Raw genomic sequence first — 14,319 nt, 5'->3', positions numbered from 1 at the left:
CAAGCAACATGTCCGCCCTTTCCCCTCTGCAAACATTGCCAAACTATTAAAATAGCTCAGGGCATCAATTCACCTTGTATTTCCTATGTAAGGACCAATTCCCACTCATCCTCTTAATTAAAATTAATTAGGGCTGCAATTATGGCAAATTAAATTTGTGTGTTAAAGATTCTGTGTGGGAAAAAAAAGGGCCTGTCCTGGGAAAAATACATTTTGGCATGAATACTACAAGCACACAGGAAAGTTGTGGTTTTGCGAAGACCAGCCAATCAGATTCTTGCTGTCAGTTAAAAAACAAAAACATCTGATTGGTCGTTATGAACAAAACAGTTTATCCAGGCTTTGTTTTCATAAATCACTCCAAAGGTTATTATATGGTCCTGAATAACAGAATATTAACCTTGACAGGATGACCGTATTTTTCAACTCATTTTTTGATTACTTGAGTCAGTAAGTCTTGCATAAGATATTGTCATATTAATGTTCATTTAACAACCACAGTTTTAGGAAATTTAGTTGTACAATATTATTTTATTCTATTAATGATTTTCAATTAAAAAACAAAGTTTCAAATATTAAGAAGTCAAATAATCTTACAGTCCATTTCATGCTGCATCAAAAATTCCTTCTTCTGTGTGTCTAGACTCCAGTTTTGTGACCAGAGGGGAGAGGTATTGGGGTATTTTCTAAAAGCATTTTGCAGAAATGAGAGAGTTAAACCTGTTAACTTCAGTATTTTAAGAAAAGAAACACATAGTATAATTATTCTGCCAGCGGCTCTGCTTGTGTTACTTTGCAGTCTATGATTGTGGTTATTTAAAAGACTGATGTTTATCATGCAGTCCATTCCCGACTTCCCCCCACTACAAAATAAAAAACGGAAGAACATTATCCACTATTTGCCATTCACAGCTACACACTACAGCAGGAAGTGTCCTGAGTAAGATTAAAAATGCATTTCACTGTGGTAGCATAGAACATTATTCCAAAGGTTATCATTGGCCTTGAACCAGCAAGGAAAGTCTATTTAAGTCCTCAGCAGCTGCATCAGTTCTCATTTCATCCAAGCTCTTTGGATACGATGACATGTGATAGCGCTTGTCTATGCGTGGCATATTTTGCTAATATCCTCACAAAGAGGAGGTGGGATCACCGAAATCAAAACCACTGACTCTTCTAGCCCAGTTATAGTCCACTGAGGGTGGTGGGAGCCAGTTGCATTGACTTCTAAGAGTTATTATATATGTTGAATTTCTGTAGTATCGTCATGTTAATGTGTTCAAAAACCCACTGCTGTGTTTCAGACAGAGGATCACATGTGTTCATGAACAGTTTTTTCTCAGCTGGGTTGCAGTCGATGCAGCTGTTGCTTACAGGATGAAACAATGATTTATCCTAAGGGAAGAAGACAAAAGGGAAATTTTAGTTTTTGTAAAGAAAATTGAACATTACACATGTTATATGCCTATTATAAATTAATATACGCACACACACATACAGTATAAAAATCAGAGCCTGCAAAAAATGAAGTCATCATGACCCTAAATGCAGTGACAGCGCACACACACATCACACCTAACTTGCCTGGCACATGCCCCAACTGCTACTGTGTTCCATGTACAATAGGGGGGAGATTAGTTAGGTGCAAGGTTTTTACCGCAAATAAACCTCACAGATCTCACGTCCAATTTTGGATAACTGTGCATATCCAATAAAAAGATAAATAAATAAATAAATAAATAAATAAATAATGCACTTGTAGTTTTCAGTATGAGTAAAAAAATAAAAAATGTATACTTCCCAATTTGGTGGTCTCTGGGGCTCCTGGTGGTCTCCCCTCCATCTTTGCACTGGGTAGGGGACACAGTCAAAAATGGAGTGTGAGGGGTGGCCTCATTGGATGTCCCTGTTTACATCACTGCAGGAGCGTGCCCAGCAATCCCAGAGATGGTGGGATGCCCCTGGAGACTCTCCCTGCCCTGCTGGCTCCTCCTGAGTGACAGGAGCCAGGTGCTGCGCACTAATTTCACAGTACAGCACCTGGGTCCCTGTAACTGTGGAGGAGCCAGCAATGTGGTGTTTCTTTCTAGAAAGGAGACACCCGGGTGTGGTCCGGACCCCCGCACCCTCATAGTGATGCCTCTGATAATATTAAGCAGGCATGTCCAAAGTCTAGCCCGGGGGCCAATAGTGGCCCGTGCTGACATTTCCCCTCTGCTCACATTTTCACTGGCCCCTGCAGCCTCTGTGCAGCCAGAAGTGGACAGAGCAGTAGATGCGGGATGCCAGAGGGTGGGACGCACAGCGTGGGATGCACAGTGAGGACAGCGCAATCCAGTGGCGTCCCAGCAGAAGCTGATGGAGAGGCACCACGAGCACGCATTTACCTTCCCAGGAGAGGCAGGACTTTCCAGCTTTCTTGCTGTCTGGAGTGGGTGAGGAGGTGCTGGCTGCCACTGTGAAGGCTTTCTGGTGAGTGTGCGGGTGGTGGGGGCAGGAGTGCTGGATGATGCTGCAGTATGCTGGAGGGAGGGGGGATTAAGGGTATTGGCACACTGTGTATGGATGATTCTGGCAGCACTGCTGGGGGCATATAATGTGTATCTGGCAGCACTGGGGGCATATGTGTATCTGGCAGCCCTGCTGGGGGCATATAATGTGTATCTGGCAGCACTGCTGGGGGCATTTGTGTATCTGGCAGCACTGGGGGCATATAATGTGTATCTGGCAGCACTGCTGGGGGCATATAATATGTATCTGGCAGCACTGTGGGGGCATATAATGTGTATCTGGCAGCACTGTGGGGCATACAATGTGTATCTGGCAGCACTGCTGGGGCATATAATGTATTTCTGGCATTGGGGGCATTTGTGTATCTGGCAGCACTCCTGGTGGCATATAATGTGTATCTGGTAGCCCTGCTGGGGGCATATAATGTGTATCTGGCAGCACTGCTGGGGGCATATAATGTGTATCTGGCAGCACTGTGGGGCATTTGTGTATCTAGCAGCACTGCTGGGGGCATATAATGTGTATTTGGCAGCACTGTGGGGGCATTTGTGTATCTGGCAGCACTGGGGGGCATATAATGTGTATCTGGCATCACTGCTGGGGGCATATAATGTGTATTTGGCAGCACTGTGGGGCATACAATGTGTATCTGGCAGCACTGCTGGGGCATATAATGTATATCTGGAACTGGGCGCATTTGTGTATCTGGCAGCACTCCTGGTGGCATATAATGTGTATCTGGTAGCTCTGCTGGGGGCATATAATGTGTATCTGGCAGCACTGCTGGGGGCATATAATGTGTATCTGGCAGCACTGTGGGGCATTTGTGAATCTAGCAGCAGTGCTGGGGCATATAATGTGTATCTGGCACTGGGGGCATTTGTGTATATGGCAGCACTGGGGGCATTTGTGTATCTGGCAGCACTGGGGGGCATATAATGTGTATCTGGCAGCACTGCTGGGGGCATATAATGTGTATCTGGCAGCAGTGCTGGGGCATATAATGTGTATCTGGCACAGGGGGCATTTGTGTATCTGGCAGCACTGGGGGGCATATAATGTGTATCTGGCAGCACTGCTGGGGGCATATAATGTGTATCTGGCAGCAGTGCTGGGGCATATAATGTGTATCTGGCACTGGGGGCATTTGTGTATATGGCAGCACTGGGGGCATTTGTGTATCTGGCAGCACTGTGTGGCATTTTGTATCTGGCATCACTGCAGGGGGCATATAATGTGTATCTGGAAGCACTGTGGGGGCATTTGTGTATCTGGCAGCATTGGGGGGCATATCATGTGTATCTGGAAGCACTGCAGGGGACACATAATGTGTATCTGGCAGCACTGCTGGGGGCATATAATGTGTATCTGGCAGCACTGCTGGGGGCATATAATGTGTATCTGGCAGCACTGCTGGGGGCATATAATGTGTATCTGGCAGCCCTGCTGGGGGCATATAATGTGTATCCGGCAGCACTGATGGGGGCATATAATGTGTATCTGGCAGCACTGTGGGGCATACAATGTGTATCTGGCAGCACTGCTGGGGCATATAATGTGTATCTGACACAGGGGGCATTTGTTTATCTGGAAGCACTGCTGGTTGCATTAATGTGCATCTGGTAGCACTGCTGGGGGCATATAATGTGTATCTGGCAGCACTTCTTGGGGCATATAATGTGTATCTGGCAGCACTGTGGGGCATTTGTGTATCTAGCAGCACTGCTGGGGGCATATAATGTGTATCTGGCAGCACTGTGGGGGCATTTGTGTATCTGGCAGCACTGGGGGGCATATAATGTGTATCTGGCAGCACTGCTGGGGGCATATAATGTGTATCTGGCAGCGGTGCCGGGGCATATAATGTGTATCTGGCATTGGGGCATTTGTGTATATGGCAGCACAGGGGGCATTTGTGTATCTGGCAGCACTGTGTGGCATTTCTGAATCTGGCAGCACTGCTGGGGGCATCTAATGTGTATCTGGAAGCACTGTGGGGGCATTTCAGTATCTGGCAGCATTTGGGGGCATATAATGTGCATCTTGCAGCACTGCAGGGGATATATAATGTGTATCTGGCAGCACTGCTGGGGGCATATAATGTGTATCTGGCAGCACTGCTGGGGGCATATAATGTGTATCTGGCAGCACTGCTGGGGGCATATAATGTGTATCTGGCAGCCCTGCTGGGGGCATATAATGTGTATCCGGCAGCACTGCTGGGGGCATATAATGTGTATCTGGCAGCACTGCTGGGGCATATAATGTATATCTAGCACTGGGGGCATTTGTATATCTGGCAGCACTGCTGGGGGCATATAATGTGTATCTGGTAGCGCTGCTGGGGGCATATAATGTGTATCTGGCAGCACTGTGGGGGCATATAATGTGTATCTGGCAGCACTGCTGAGGGCATTTGTGTATCTGGTCGGCCCCTATACATTTTCACCTCACCAAATCTGGCCCTCTTTGCAAAAAGTTTGGACACCCCTGAAATAAAGAATGGTTCAAAGATAGCCACTAAGTTTTCATTCATGCAGTCTTCATATGACCACTTCGTACTCCACGGAACCAGTCTGCCCATGTAAGGGCAACTTTTTTCTTTTTTTTTAATCTTACGACATCTCAGCCAACAGGAATAGTGGGCTCAATGATTTAACAAGCTCCCAAAATTCATATATGTGATTGGATTATTAAGATTACATATTATTAACAAACAACCTTAATAAAATACTGAAGGCTTGATACAGAGTCAGGAGTAATATAAATATAATTGAAAGATTGTTATCATTGTGAAATAGCATGGCCTCTTGCTAAACTACAATAAAGTATGTTAATTTACACAACTAAGGGGGTCATTCCGAGTTGTTCGTTCGTTATATTTTTCTCGCAACGGAGCGATTAGTCGCTAATGCGCATGCGTAATGTCCGCAGTGCGACTGCGCCAAGTAAATTTGCTATGCAGTTAGGTATTTTACTCACGGCATTACGAGGTTTTTTCTTCGTTCTGGTGATCGTAATGTGATTGACAGGAAGTGGGTGTTTCTGGGCGGAAACTGGCCGTTTTATGGGTGTGTGCAAAAAAACGCTACCGTTTCTGGGAAAAACGTGGGAGTGGCTGGAGAAACGGAGGAGTGTCTGGCCGAACGCTAGGTGTGTTTGTGACGTCAAACCAGGAACGAAACTGACTGAACTGATCGCAGTTGCCGAGTAAGTGTGGAGCTACTCAGAAAATGCTAAGAAGTGTCTATTCGCAATTTTGCTAATCTTTCGTTCGCAATTTTGATAAGCTAAGATTCACTCCCAGTAGGCGGCGGCTTAGCGTGTGCAAAGCTGCTAAAAGCAGCTTGCGAGCGAACAATTCGGAATGAGGGCCTAAGGGGGTAATTCTGAGTTGATCGCAGCAGGAATTTTGTTAGCAGTTGGGCAAAACCATGGGGGTAATTCCAAGTTGATCGCAGCAGGAAATTTTTTAGCAGTTTGGCAAAACCATGTGCACTGCAGGGGAAGCAGAAATAACATGTGCAGAGAGAGTTAGATTTGGGTGGGGTGTGTTCAGTCTGCAATCTAATTTGCAGTGTAAAAATAAAGCAGCCAGTATTTACCCTGCACAGAAATAAAATAACCCACCCAAATCTAACTCTCTGTGCACATCATGTTATATCTACATCCCCTGCAGTGCACATGGTTTTGCCCAATTGCTATCAAAAATCCTGCTGCGATCAACTTGGAATTACCCCCCATGTGTACTGCAGGGGAGGCAGATATAACATGTGCAGAGAGAGTTAGATTTGGGTGTGGTGTGTTCAATCTGCAATATAAATTGCAGTGTAAAAATAAAGCAGCCAGTATTTACCCTGCACAGAAACAAAATAATCCACCCAAATCTAACTCTCTGTGCACATCATGTTATATCTACATCCCCTGCAGTGCACATGGGGGGTAATTCCAAGTTGATCGCAGCAGGACATTTTTTAGCAGTTGGGAAAAACCATGTGCACTGCAGGGGAGGCAGATTTAACATGTGCAGAGAGAGTTAGATTTGGGTGTGGTGTGTTCAATCTGCAATATAATTTGCAGTGTAACAATAAAGCAGCCAGTATTTACCCTGCACAGAAACATTATAACCCACCCAAATCTAACTCTCTCTGCAAATGTTATATTTGCCCCCCCTGAAGTGCACATGGTTTTGCCCAACTGCTAACAAAATTCCTGCTGCGATCAACTCAGAATTACCCCCTAAAGCTACACATGTTGAGAAGTAATTTTGCGACTGAATTTTAATCATATTTTCAGGCTACAAAATTCAAACCTGAGACTATTGATTGAGTGATATTATATTAAATACCGAACATTCATTTAGCACGATACAGTATATAAATATGTTTGCAGACTTATATATTAACACATTATGTAAATGTTTTTATTTTACCAACAGGTCACTCCAGATTGTGTTGCTATTATGTTTTGCCTTAGCAAGTCTCTGAGGAAGAGCTGTTTGTAAGATCTGAAATAATCGTAAACATTTTTATGTGGATGGCTAATGTGCACACCAGATCATTTGGGTATGATGTGTCCTTGTGCTAACGATGTAAATACTTCCTCAGTAATTGGATATGATTATGCAGCAGTTAAAATGCATAACATTCTGTTTTTGTAATTTGAAGATAAATAGCATATTTGCGATAGCAATCCCCAAACCATTTTTGAAGTGTCTGTATCACTCCAAATTATTTTTACATCTATTTTAGGTGTTTTTACCATTGTTGACATAATTAGCAGGACATTCTTGTGACTGTGTATTGTTTTATGCAAAATTAGGGTGTTTTGTTTCCTGAAAAGTAAGAGTTTAATGTAGAGCATGGTAAGACGGTGACAGCTAGACTGGGTGAGAAAAATGTATTGTACTGCCACAGTTACATTTTTGAATTAGTTTTACAAAATACAGAAATGTTTATTGCACTTGTCTGTTCCCTTTGTCAGTCTGTATTTTGTCATTAACGTTCCACCGCTGTAGAATATAACAAATTTCTGTTCAGTTATATTGTGTTAGCCACCTATCTGGCACAAATTGCTTCAATGAACTACTTTTTATGCAGATTTGCAGCTGTTCAGCTCTGAACTGCCAACACGCCAGGTGCTGTTAGCACCAAAGCCTCCAATCATTTCTACTCAGTTTACCTTTCATTGTGACCATTTTATTGTCTGTGTAGGGAAGAGGTGACTCTATGTAAACCCATTGTACATACATTTATCATTATTGAGAGTTGTTTAATGATAATTGCTTTATGTGTTTATACAATTTTTAAATAAAGTTGGGGATATTTTAAATTAAATTATTCAGTTAACAAATGTCAATTACCATAAGCAACTGTATAATGACATTTTATTTATGTTTGTATTAATAGTTTTTTATGAGATGAGCAAAATGGTATCTGGATGAATGATAGAAAATAGACAGTAAATAGACACCAGATGACAACAATTAATAGGTCAACAGAGTCAAAGGTCGACAGTTAAATGGTCGACATGAACTTAGAAAGACAGGGTCAAAAGCAGACAGGGTCAAAAGGTCAACACATGGCTTTTAAAGATGTATTATGATTTTTAGGGTTAGGTACTGTACTTGGGAGAGGGCTAGTCTGCTGGAGGGGACAGTTAGGATTAGGCACTAGAAGAAGAGAGTTATGCTATGGAAGGGGATGGTTAGGGTTAGGCACTAAGGGGAGGATAAAGGGGGGTAATCACGGAGAGATCCATGCGTAAAATCTAAGCAATCTGACTAGATTGCTTAGATTTTAAGCACAGATCACTCGTGTGTACCCCTCACAGAGATAGCGATGCGCAGCCCCGCGCATCGCTATCGCTGGTGCTAGATTGGCATGTATGCAGGCCAATCTGGCATGTATGCAGGCCAATCTAGCACGTTGCTCATTTCCCCCGCTGGGTGAAATGAGCGGCCCCCAGTCCTCCCCCGCATCACTCAGCACACATCGGGCTGTGCTGAGCGGCGGGAGAGATGTGTGCTGAGCGGTTCGAACCTACCAATATTGCTGTTCATCGCCACCAACAATAGCCCGTCAGCAATTGAGAGGAGAGAGACCGGGACCTGGGTGCTTGCAAGCAGCACCAAAACGGTGCGGTCTCGTTGATCCCTGTGGCTGGATACCCTCGTCATCAGCGGGCGTCATTGCAGACGCTTGATCCCCTGAAACCGGGACCGCGACACAGACCTTTGGGGGCTTCAATTTGCGATACACAGCACGGACGGTTATTACACGTAAGGCTCCGTCCAGGAGCGCATTTTCATGCTTTATTTCTGTCTTTGCTGACGAGCAGTTGAATATGGAACATTGTTCATCTTTAAAAAGCACTTAAGGAACTCATATCCCTACATGGGTTACAGAAATAAATGAATGTGCATTTTAATAAGTTTAATATGCGGACTGAAGTATAGTTAAAACTATTTGTCCATTACGAGAACTGGGCATATAGTAGCTTGGCTCCACCTCCTTGTGTTAAGTCTATAGTATTTTTGATAATACTGATTATTATTGTTTTACATTGTTTATGATATTTTAGACCGGTCTAATTTTTATGTGTATTAAAACATATGAAATATAGTAAAATTTGTAGTTTGATCATTTGAACATCAGCCATACCATAATAAATAGCGCATAGAGCTAATTGGTAAAGCAGCTTTGGGAATCAGCACAGGGACCACCTGTGCTAATTATTCTGACTTGAAGACCCCAAGTCAGTAGCTCTGTATTGCAGCTTGAGAATAATTAATTGATGATATATTAATTAAATTCAATTAAGCGCCTGGTTGCAGTTTGTGTGTTGTTCACCATTTAACTGACAACCTTTTGACCTTGTCAGGCTTTTGACCCTGTCAACCATCTGGTATTGACCTATTGACTGTCTATCTAGACACTGTATATCTTTCAATTTACACCCAAGCAAAATTTCATACAGCAGAATTTATAAATATGCTCAGGGAAATTGAAACTGGTCTAAAATACTAATACTAATTAAAATGTAGAATATGAGGGTTATCAATTGGATGCCTATTCTATTTAGTTTCTGTTTCAATTCTGATCCTTCACTCCTCAAGTTATTGCAACAACTATATATTCAGATGATCCCTTTTTAGGATTAAAAATCCCAATTAAGGATGCTAAAGTAATCTATTTAAATTTATGGTATATTTACTACATACAAAAGTAAACTGTGTATTTTAGTTTAAAGTTTTGTAATAAGTTACTATACTGTATGTATTAGCTGAGTTTTTGCTTGCATATTTTATTAAATACAGTATGTGTAAACTGTGTATTTAAATATACGTTTTAGCAACATCTTTCATTTCTTATTTATATGGTTGCGTTAGCTGTACATGTTGCTATGTTGTTCGTATTGTCTACATATCCAGATATCTATGTGTGTATTGGCATACCTCCCAACCATCCTAATTTTGGTGGGACAGTTCAACTTTTTGGTTACTTTCCAGTGACTCCTGCTATTCTTCACATGGATTGCAGTATCCCATGGTAGGAGGGAGTTGAGCGCCCCCCTCTAGCCTGCTGCCCTGCATAGCATGTTCCCGATTGCCATCTAGAAGAAGCTGGGAGGTATGGTATTGGTGAGGCGTATGCGCAGGGGTGGACAAGGGGGCAAAGTGGCATCTGCTTCCCGGACTGGTACAATTTATTTTATTGGAGCCACCTGTTGGCTGTAGCCATGTGCTGCAAGCATATGTCTGGTGGCCAAGAGACAGGCAGAGGATACTCATTGACTGCCCTGATTGTGTTGTAAACACAACCAGTCACATAAATGCAGCATCTGGTATGCTGCCAAGCTGCTAAAATACTGAGTGGTGTATGTATCTGGCCATCCACCAATAAGTTGATGACTGGAGCAATCCATCAATCAGAGTGCAGAAGGCTGCAAGAAGAGATATGAGGGACTGAAGACATGGTGGTCAAGTTTATTTGGTCATCCAATAAGTCTGATTTATTATTTATTATGGAGAGGAGGAGTGGGGCAGATTTGGGGCATGATTTTCAATAAAAGAAGGGGGTTGCAAATTTGTGCTACTACTAATGAAGGAGGGTAGGGCATATTTGTGGTATGTTTTTTAACAAGGGAGGGGCAGCAGATTTATGTTATGATTTTTTTTTTTTTGCCAGACCTAGAGTAGGATTTTTATTAAGTAAGGTTCATGAATTATTTTGGTTAGGATTTACAATGATTGAGAAAGGGGTTCAGATCTGAGATCTAATTTTTTATGAGTTTTGTGGGATTAAAATTGAGATTTAATTTTCAATAAGTGAGGTGGGCCAGATCTTGGATATGTTTTTTTAATTAGGATAGGGTATATTTTTTTTACATAAAGTACATTATACGTCACTAACCACCCCTGTTGTTTAGTAGTCTTAAAAACTTACAATTAAAATCTGTCATTTAGAAAAAAAATGTATCACTGCATTTTTTTCTGCTAGTCTAGAAATAATACATAGATATACATTTTAGAGATGAGCGCCTGACATTTTTCGGGTTTTGTGTTTTGGTTTTGGGTTCGGTTCCGCGGCCGTGTTTTGGGTTCGAACGCGTTTTGGCAAAACCTCACCGAATTTTTTTTGTCGGATTCGGGTGTGTTTTGGATTCGGGTGTTTTTTTAAAAAAACACTAAAAAACAGCTTAAATCATAGAATTTGGGGGTCATTTTGATCCCAAAGTATTATTAACCTCAAAAACCATAATTTACACTCATTTTCAGTCTATTCTGAATACCTCACACCTCACAATATTATTTTTAGTCCTAAAATTTGCACCGAGGTCGCTGTGTGAGTAAGATAAGCGACCCTAGTGGCCGACACAAACACCGGGCCCATCTAGGAGTGGCACTGCAGTGTCACGCAGGATGTCCCTTCCAAAAAACCCTCCCCAAACAGCACATGACGCAAAGAAAAAAAGAGGCGCAATGAGGTAGCTGTGTGAGTAAGATTAGCGACCCTAGTGGCCGACACAAACACCGGGCCCATCTAGGAGTGGCACTGCAGTGTCACGCAGGATGGCCCTTCCAAAAAACCCTCCCCAAACAGCACATGACGCAAAGAAAAAAAGAGGCGCAATGAGGTAGCTGTGTGAGTAAGATTAGCGACCCTAGTGGCCGACACAAACACCGGGCCCATCTAGGAGTGGCACTGCAGTGTCACGCAGGATGTCCCTTCCAAAAAACCCTCCCCAAACAGCACATGACGCAAAGAAAAAAAGAGGCGCAATGAGGTAGCTGTGTGAGTAAGATTAGCGACCCTAGTGGCCGACACAAACACCGGGCCCATCTAGGAGTGGCACTGCAGTGTCACGCAGGATGTCCCTTCCAAAAAACCCTCCCCAAACAGCACATGACGCAAAGAAAAAAAGAGGCGCAATGAGGTAGCTGACTGTGTGAGTAAGATTAGCGACCCTAGTGGCCGACACAAACACCGGGCCCATTTAGGAGTGGCACTGCAGTGTCACGCAGGATGTCCCTTCCAAAAAACCCTCCCCAATCAGCACATGATGCAAAGAAAAAGAAAAGAAAAAAGAGGTGCAAGATGGAATTGTCCTTGGGCCCTCCCACCCACCCTTATGTTGTATAAACAAAACAGGACATGCACACTTTAACCAACCCATCATTTCAGTGACAGGGTCTGCCACACGACTGTGACTGATATGACGGGTTGGTTTGGACCCCCCCCAAAAAAGAAGCAATTAATCTCTCCTTGCACAAACTGGCTCTACAGAGGCAAGATGTCCACCTCATCATCACCCTCCGATATATCACCGTGTACATCCCCCTCCTCACAGATTATCAATTCGTCCCCACTGGAATCCACCATCTCAGCTCCCTGTGTACTTTGTGGAGGCAATTGCTGCTGGTCAATGTCTCCGCGGAGGAATTGATTATAATTCATTTTAATGAACATCATCTTCTCCACATTTTCTGGATGTAACCTCGTACGCCGATTGCTGACAAGGTGAGCGGCGGCACTAAACACTATTTCGGAGTACACACTTGTGGGAGGGCAACTTAGGTAGAATAAAGCCAGTTTGTGCAAGGGCCTCCAAATTACCTCTTTTTCCTGCCAGTATAAGTACGGACTGTGTGACGTGCCTACTTGGATGCGGTCACTTATATAATCCTCCACCATTCTATCAATGTTGAGAGAATCATATGCAGTGACAGTAGACGACATGTCCGTAATCGTTGTCAGGTCCTTCAGTCCGGACCAGATGTCAGCATCAGCAGTCGCTCCAGACTGCCCTGCATCACCGCCAGCGGGTGGGCTCGGAATTCTGAGCCTTTTCCTCGCACCCCCAGTTGCGGGAGAATGTGAAGGAGGAGATGTTGACAGGTCGCGTTCCGCTTGACTTGACAATTTTGTCACCAGCAGGTCTTTCAACCCCAGCAGACTTGTGTCTGCCGGAAAGAGAGATCCAAGGTAGGCTTTAAATCTAGGATCGAGCACGGTGACCAAAATGTAGTGCTCTGATTTCAACAGATTGACCACCCGTGAATCCTTGTTAAGCGAATTAAGGGCTCCATCCACAAGTCCCACATGCCTAGCGGAATCGCTCCGTGTTAGCTCCTCCTTCAATGTCTCCAGCTTCTTCTGCAAAAGCCTGATGAGGGGAATGACCTTCTCAGGCTGGCAGTGTCTGAACTGACTTCACGTGTGGCAAGTTCAAAGGGCATCAGAACCTTGCACAACGTTGAAATCATTCTCCACTGCGCTTGAGACAGGTGCATTCCACCTCCTATATCGTGCTGAATTGTATAGGCTTGAATGGCCTTTTGCTGCTCCTCCAACCTCTGAAGCATATAGAGGGTTGAATTCCACCTCGTTACCACTTCTTGCTTCAGATGATGGCAGGGCAGGTTCAGTAGTTTTTGGTGGTGCTCCAGTCTTCTGTACGTGGTGCCTGTACGCCGAAAGTGTCCCGCAATTCTTCTGGCCACCGACAGCATCTCTTGCACGCCCCTGTCGTTTTTTAAAAAATTCTGCACCACCAAATTCAAGGTATGTGCAAAACATGGGACGTGCTGGAATTTGCCCATATTTAATGCACACACAATATTGCTGGCGTTGTCCGATGCCACAAATCCACAGGAGAGTCCAATTGGGGTAAGCCATTCCGCGATGATCTTCCTCAGTTGCCATAAGAGGTTTTCAGCTGTGTGCGTATTCTGGAAAGCGGTGATACAAAGCGTAGCCTGCCTAGGAAAGAGTTGGCGTTTGCGAGATGCTGCTACTGGTGCCGCCGCTGCTGTTCTTGCGGCGGGAGTCCATACATCTACCCAGTGGGCTGTCACAGTCATATAGTCCTGACCCTGCCCTGCTCCACTTGTCCACATGTCCGTGGTTAAGTGGACATTGGGTACAACTGCATTTTTTAGGACACTGGTGAGTCTTTTTCTGACGTCCGTGTACATTCTCGGTATCGCCTGCCTAGAGAAGTGGAACCTAGATGGTATTTGGTAACGGGGGCACACTGCCTCAATAAATTGTCTAGTTCCCTGTGAACTAACGGCGGATACCGGACGCACGTCTAACACCAACATAGTTGTCAAGGCCTCAGTTATCCGCTTTGCAGCAGGATGACTGCTGTGATATTTCATCTTCCTCGCAAAGGACTGTTGAACAGTCAATTGCTTACTGGAAGTAGTACAAGTGGGCTTACGACTTCCCCTCTGGGATGACCATCGACTCCCAGCAGCAACAACAGCAGCGCCAGCAGCAGTAGGCGTTACACGCAAGGATG

General features: G+C 43.9%; 1 protein-coding gene across 1 annotated transcript in view; it reads right to left on the bottom strand.

Annotated features, from left to right (window-relative positions):
- Window positions 1-218: 218 nt before the first annotated feature.
- The window catches only part of GALNTL6 (polypeptide N-acetylgalactosaminyltransferase like 6), a 1,932,308-nt gene continuing 1,918,207 nt past the window's right edge, over window positions 219-14,319 (bottom strand). Inside the window, exon 12 of the mRNA XM_063920636.1 lies at window positions 219-1,395. Coding sequence (XP_063776706.1) covers window positions 1,228-1,395 — 168 coding nt within the window. The 3' untranslated portion in view covers window positions 219-1,227. The remainder of the gene's footprint in view (window positions 1,396-14,319) is intronic.

The sequence above is a fragment of the Pseudophryne corroboree genome, chromosome 1 (genome assembly GCF_028390025.1).
Source record: "Pseudophryne corroboree isolate aPseCor3 chromosome 1, aPseCor3.hap2, whole genome shotgun sequence".
Lineage (NCBI taxonomy): Eukaryota > Metazoa > Chordata > Amphibia > Anura > Myobatrachidae > Pseudophryne > Pseudophryne corroboree.
The sequence above is the reverse complement of the archived record's forward strand: the minus strand, read 5'-3'. Positions and strand labels throughout refer to the sequence as shown.